Here is a 7,009-nt window from a genome sequence, read left to right as displayed (position 1 = left end):
AGATCACTGATCATTTTCCCTCAACTTTGTTTTATGTTGGAGTGACAGCAACAATACAGTGCGTTCAAAGGTGTCAATGTATCAAATATAATTCTATGTAACATTACGATCTATCCGAAATGATGCACCTTTTGTTTTTCAAATGCAATGGTTATGATGTTTTTTTAAGATATTTGAAGAGCTTGCTCTTGTTCAATGAAGATTTACATTTGCGTGATACGATCTACCCATGTAATACAACAGACACCACGCACCCTGACAGCACACTGCATGCTAAATTTCGTAACATAATAATAATAGATCGGAATGTCACATATAAAATTATATTTCACAAATATTTCGTATCTCGCTAAATAAGAGATCTTGAGGTGACCCTCAATCTCGAACACAGACAATGATCTAGCCCTTGACATTAATTTCAAATACATTTGTGCGAAATGGTTTTGAAAATAAAAATAAAACTTAACCTAAAGAAAATTGTATATATTAAATCATTATCACATTATAAACATATTTAGCAAATATACAAAATGTTTACTAAATTATTACTACATCTAAGCACTCTATAAATTGAACATTAAATTTATGTTAATTACAATTATTGCACCTTATGCTAGTCCGGTCTGTGTATGGGTATTTTTGGAAGAAATTCTATTAGTATGACGTATTCCATCATCGATGAGGAATCACAGTTTTGTTTTGACAGTCGCCAGTGTAATCCTAACTTATGATACAAGTAGCTATTTTCCCACTCCAGTAGTTTATTCAGAGAATGTTGCGTCTGGAATAAAATGTCTTCTTCAATCAACCTTTATGCGTACATATACAATAGAGGCACACAATGTAAATAATCAGGAAATATAAGTTTTAAAACTATAAATGATCAACATCAACAAAATTGATAGGTTGTAACTTAACCCTCGGCGTGGCATTTCATTAGAACTGTGTTGCAAACACATTATAGGAGTACCTTGTCGGCCCATACATCATTTGTCACACTGACCCCCCTGTGTTATCTGAAATATGTAAAGCCCTGAAGCTTGTCGTGATTCAACATTCTTTCCCAGAGTCCCCAAAGGTACGGAATACCCCCCAGTAAACAAAGATCTGATGACCCTTTCTCTACAATCATGAAATTATACTCACCACAATCTCATAATATACTGGGGGGTAATCCATACCTCCCAGACCCCGCTGTCCCTGAAGCCTGTCGTGATACTTAAAAAAAAGGCATCAAATCTTTCTTGGCTGTTATTTGTGGGTTAGAATGTAGCCCCTACCATCATTGACATTATACACATGAAAATCTCGTACTGTAGTGAGGGTAATTCCACACCCTCAACACCCCCCTGTGTTATGTTTTTTCCAAAATCAGCTAAGTCATGATACTTATAAAATGGACCATGAAATGTTTCTTTCTTGGCCTCCGTTTTTGGGTGAGAACATAGCACTGGGGGTCAGGAATACAGTAAACGAAAATCTGATGACCTTTTGTCATGAATTCTATACTAGCAAAATTGAGTTTCAAAAAATGAGGAGTGGGAGGAGGTAGAATACTCTCTAAAGGAAAATGTTTAGTGCAAAATGGTGAAATTTTTTAATTTTGCCTTGGGAAACTTTTTGGAAAACTTCACCGCACACTGCGCAATGTTCACTTATTTATGGAGATATGTCTTTGAAATTTTAATTAAAGGGACTTCTAGTAAAGCCAAACATATCGCATATTGTAAAAATCAGATGTGGGCATGCGCAGACTGCACCATGCCAACTTTTCATGTTCATGTTTTATTTTCTCAAGAGCGTGCTGCTCCTACATGCTTGAATTTCAAAAATTCTCAAACTGTGAACACGAGAATTCTTTCACAGAATATTTAGGCAGAAATTACTACCAAAAATGGGACGGTTTCAGTTTCTATTAGTCAATGAGCAAGTGATTTATTGAATTGTCCAGAATCGACTCAACACATTGGCAGTCGTATCAATAATTCAATATAACAGAAATGTTTGGGGTAGAATCAGAGAACCTGTCTAGAACTATTGCGTGGTCAATTAGAACTAAGAACAAAATGCCAAGTTTTCAAAACCATGAGAAGTTGACACCTCATTTTGTAGACCGTGCTTACTCGAGGTAAATAAACCTAAATCCGTATTATGGGCACAAATAGAACTATTAAAGCATTATCTTTTTGCTTGCTCAAACAGTGACGCGTCATTTTGGAAAACTCACTCTTTAATGCGCATACAATTACAGAGGTAAATATTTGTTAAAAAAACATTATAATCTCGGAGAATCTCACTAAATGGTCACACACCTCTCATTTATTTACCAACATTAAACGAAAGAGACTCTCACAGCCTCCGTAAAGAACACTTACAAAACCTCTGCCAACAAAAAAATGACAGTAACCATCATCGTGTGGAAAGTTTGATTAATGAGTCATCTACAAACAGACTATCGAAATAAAAAAATCCACTAACTATCAATATTTGCATAGGGATGTAAACGTACCCGCTTACTGAGACATATCACTGGCCACAAGGAACATCCAAATGTGCAACAACAACATAAACATCCACAAAATAACCATTTAACATTCACGGGTAATGTTTTCTTCAGTACGGTATTAATTCGTAAAACAGTTTCTGTAAACTCTTCAGGTGCCACACGTGATACTAAACCGCTAGGGAACTCGGTGCTGAAACGATTACTTAAACCAAATCTGAAAGAACAGCGATGCAGGCGGCAAAGAATTCGTTAAACGTTTACGTACACAGTCATGTTTCCTGCACCTCGGATAATGACCGGATCGGGAAGCAACGTTATGTTGGCATGATCGCCGCTGCCGTCAGGAATTTCTTCCTCTTCTTCGTAATATATGGCATCAAATCCTTCCATTTATGTTAAGGGTTTACATGTAATTGTGCAAAGTAAACCAATGACACTAACACAAAGAAATGGACAGTACACACTCTTTTGTTATTCTTAAGACAATATACGAATAATAATTAGAGGCATTCAATAAAGATAACTCTTTGTTTATGATTACAAGGTATCTTATAGTAGAGATCTACAATGAAGTTTACAAAAAGAAATGCGAAGCTATATTCAGTATAAATGCATCTCTGTTTATTACACGTATCTGTATACGATTATAACAAAGATAGAAGAGCAATGCAGATTGTGGCTCACGCATCGCCGGTTTCCATAGTAACGAAATGCACATTATCTGCATACAACCAACTCAAGCCAATGAACCAATACCTCCAGATATCCAACTCTGGGCTAAATACTTTCTAAAAGTATTTAAAACCCGGAACAGAACACTTTTCCACAGCAACTAAAAAATATAGAAAGACTACCTATCATTTTTTTACACACACCCGGTATAATATTTGATCTTAAAATATCACAGAATCTTTTCAGTATTACACTATTTTTGCACGGAAGAGTTTTGAGGATTTTTAAAGCCCTAAAAATAAAAAAACGGAGATCCTAAAGAACTAACATACCAAAGAGCGACTCTTCGATACTTTAAAGACTCTTTGAGAATATTGAAAACCCTTAAAGGTATTAAAAATCTATACAAAAAGTCAGCTGTTAAACAATAAACGACTCGTAAAAGCTCTTTTAAAAGGATCACTACGTACCTTAGATCATACAGTGTACATCTAATATATCAGTTCAATCCCCATGTACAACAAATAAACAAAAAAAAAGCAAATGCGAGCGTTTCTTTAGCCACCAAGTGTCAATTATTCTACGGTGTTGCCATTTACCGTCATATTTGTTCTATATTTATCCTTGTATGTGAATAGGAAAATGAGTAATTTTTAATAAGGAGGATAAATCAGTAAGCTTTTCAGAAGAAAAATGGCAAACGGAAGACTGCAAGAAGATATCAACAATATACCTTTAGCTGACGACGATCCTCAAGGTACAACACTTTTTGCAATGAAATCCTTTATTAGTATTTTTTAGTAATCATCACTGATGAGCCAGATGGCAATTCCATATCTGAATGTAACTCGTCAAGTATGATACGTGGCCGTAGTATGGATTCCATTCAGTCCACCTTTACAAACGGCAGTTCTAGTCCACACCATCACAGTTTGGAACCCGACACTAGCCTCGACGAGCAGGAGGAAAAGGCTCGGTTAATATCTCAGGTACTCGAGCTTCAGAACACTTTAGACGACCTGTCTCAGCGTGTCGACAGTGTCAAAGAAGAAAACTTGAAGTTACGATCAGAAAATCAGGTATTGGGGCAGTATATCGAAAACCTAATGTCCGCCTCTAGTGTTTTTCAATCGACATCTCCGAAAATAAAGAAGAAGTAATGAAAATGTTGTCGCGCTATATGCTTTCAAAGTATAATTGCCTTGTCGTATTCTTGCACAATTCTCTAATGTAATGTTTATTTACCTCTTGTTAAACGACAGATTTTTAGATATAAATCTTTTATAAAAATCAATTAAGTACCTTGTTACCTATTGAGACACTTTAAATGATTTCTAGCTAGCCCTTTGACCCGTACTTATCTAAGAACAAATTGTCTTAAAGGGTTTATGATTACTAGTTTATAATAGATTGTTTATTGCAGTGATTATTTATGTTTAAAAAATGTGGCTGTGAGGCAAATAATGCATCATTTTGTTACGGTATAGATTCTAGTCATAATCTACGAACAGGCGCCGGTATAGAGTATTGGACACATTGCCTTACGATTAGGCCTTTTGCCCACATCCACACCTCAGCAACAAATCGTTCCATTGCCATAAACAATCTGCCCTGTAGACTGTGCAACATAAAATAGTCTTTACTTATAAGTTCACTAATGTCACATTCCGCCACCTTTCTTTAAAATCGCCTTGCATGTGAACCTTTAAGATTATGTAATTATAAATTAAAGAATGTGGCCTAGGCTTTTAGAAGTGTGGTGTATTAAAGACTTTGTTATATATGCCATAAACACAGTCTAGTTGTAACAGAATCAACCTTTGCTCGGCTATATTTGATGTAAGTTGCAATGTAGGTTATCGATATTAGTATTACAAATGATATATGGGTATTTCCAAACATGTATTTCGGAAAACACGATTGTGTTTTATTAACGCAATCAATGGTAGGCATATTGTGATGTAAAAACTTAGAAATACTCCATTTATTAGTTACGTTGCCTTTATAGTTACTTTTATAGCAATTGTACAATTAATTTTTATTAAATGAATGGTACAAAGTATTCTTTGTAAATTATTTTTTTGTACCTCATGGCCGCTAGGGCGACATCACCCTCTGTGCATACATGAGCAATCATATTGATGTAGCCCTTGGACCTACAAGGGTAATACGAGGTCTGGGACTCTTTAGCCAACCGAAATCAATCTCACATCTTAGCTAGGAACAGCGTTACTACCACTAGGGGAATTCTGTTGCAGAGACCTGGTGGCAGTAATGCTGACAGTGGAAAGGGCCGGGGGCGAGAGGGGCTTGTGCTAGGATCCGCATACCTCCCTTTATGAACTAACATCCACCACCATAAATATAGAAGTTACCACACTGGTGGAACACTATCAGTGGGAAGGATGGCAACTTCTTGGATGTGATGCCAATGCGCACCACATTATGTGGAGCACTGACAACAACAGAAAAGGTGAGTCTTTCCTAGATTAGGCATGGCCATCAAAGGTGCCTATATGATGCAAGCTGTCTCACAAAAGAAAGCAGAAAAATAATAATAATAATGTTTATTGTTCTACAGATACAAAGTATCCAATAACAGAACAAAATTAAAGTTTGTTACGTTTGCGTAAACGGCACTATAGACAAAAAGATAATATGCAAGATAAAATAAAAATAAGAGTAAACCTCATATAGTGCGCTGGTGGCCCGAGGGCCTCTCTCGATTGTGGGCAGAAACTTTAAAAAAGCAAAAAACAGGGGAAAGGGGTTCATATCAAACCACACTCACCAAATACAATATAAGGCCATAAGGAAGGCAAAACATGACTTATGGAAGAGGTACTGCGAGGAAAGCTTTAAATCTAGTGGAAACATGGGCTTGTATTTTCTTATAGAATGTGGCCTGTAGAATCCATAATTTCAAACAGTTCCAAGATTGGGCTACTAGTTCAAAAGTTACAGCCCTTTGAATTTTCTTTCGAAATTGGTTTCTAGTCTATAACTTTTGATTGAGAAGTCTGATCGAAAAAGTACAAATTGTTTTAGATTCTACGCACTAAAATTAATAAGAAAAAGTGTTTTCCCGAGAAATTTTGGTGTAGTCTATTTTTGGTAAAAAAAGGAAGGTTGTACACTGCCTTTTTTTGAGGCCCGCAAAAAAAATTGTCTCAGATCGATCCGGAAAAAAATGTTCTTATAAAATGTGGCATGTAGAATCCATAATTTCAAACAGTTCCAAGATTAAGCTACTATTTCAAAAGTTACAGCCCTTTGAATTTTCTTTCGAAATTGGTTTCTAGTCTATAAGTGTTGATTGAAAAATCTAATCGAAAGGTACGAATTGTTTTGGATTCTACTGGATGTACACTAAAATGATTAAACCAGTCATTACGTAACATCACTGGTGTAGTGGCATAAAACCTTCACCCAACATAAGGATACTCAGCAAGGTGCAGCGCGGAGAATGCCTTGGAATTATGGGGGCCAATGATAACGACGTCTACGACAGCTATGGAGACCCTCTTAAAAATTACCGCCACTACACCTCACCTAGTGATTAGGGAAGAGGCACTTAAAGAGGGGCATACTGGCTGAGTCAATGGAGACGAGGGATCGTCAAGGGTGGAGCACTAGCTCATCTTTGATGAAAACTCTAAAGATACAACCCTCAGTATGACAACTGAGAGGATAACTAAAACAGTTTGTCTTACAAAAACAAAACTTAGCAATTCTATTTTTTTGTATGGTAAACATCAGGCTCTATCCACTCCCAGATTTTGCTATGTTAAATTTAAACTAAATCTTAAGTTCTAGGAAATTGAGATAATG

The 7,009-nt window shown here is 36.2% G+C and overlaps 2 protein-coding genes across 2 annotated transcripts; one reads left to right on the top strand and one right to left on the bottom strand.

The window, feature by feature from the left end:
- Positions 1–307: 307 nt before the first annotated feature.
- On the bottom strand, positions 308–3,073 carry LOC116166067 (cysteine-rich hydrophobic domain-containing protein 2). The gene is made up of 3 exons (XM_031480899.1): positions 2,772–3,073; positions 2,510–2,720; positions 308–781 (listed from the first exon to the last, which is right to left on the bottom strand). The coding sequence occupies exons 1-3, from the start codon at positions 2,894–2,896 to the stop codon at positions 614–616; spliced, it is 504 nt and encodes a 167-aa protein (XP_031336759.1). The 5' UTR covers positions 2,897–3,073; the 3' UTR covers positions 308–613.
- Positions 3,074–3,750: 677 nt separating this feature from the next.
- On the top strand, positions 3,751–5,105 carry LOC116166003 (short coiled-coil protein homolog). Its single transcript, XM_031480814.1, has 2 exons — positions 3,751–3,935; positions 3,980–5,105. The coding sequence occupies exons 1-2, from the start codon at positions 3,872–3,874 to the stop codon at positions 4,336–4,338; spliced, it is 423 nt and encodes a 140-aa protein (XP_031336674.1). The 5' UTR covers positions 3,751–3,871; the 3' UTR covers positions 4,339–5,105.
- Positions 5,106–7,009: the final 1,904 nt, after the last annotated feature.

The sequence above is a fragment of the Photinus pyralis genome, unplaced genomic scaffold (assembly GCF_008802855.1).
Source record: "Photinus pyralis isolate 1611_PpyrPB1 unplaced genomic scaffold, Ppyr1.3 Ppyr1.4_LG3a, whole genome shotgun sequence".
NCBI lineage: Eukaryota > Metazoa > Arthropoda > Insecta > Coleoptera > Lampyridae > Photinus > Photinus pyralis.
Note: the sequence above shows the minus strand (reverse complement) of the source record. Positions and strands in the feature narration are given on the sequence as shown.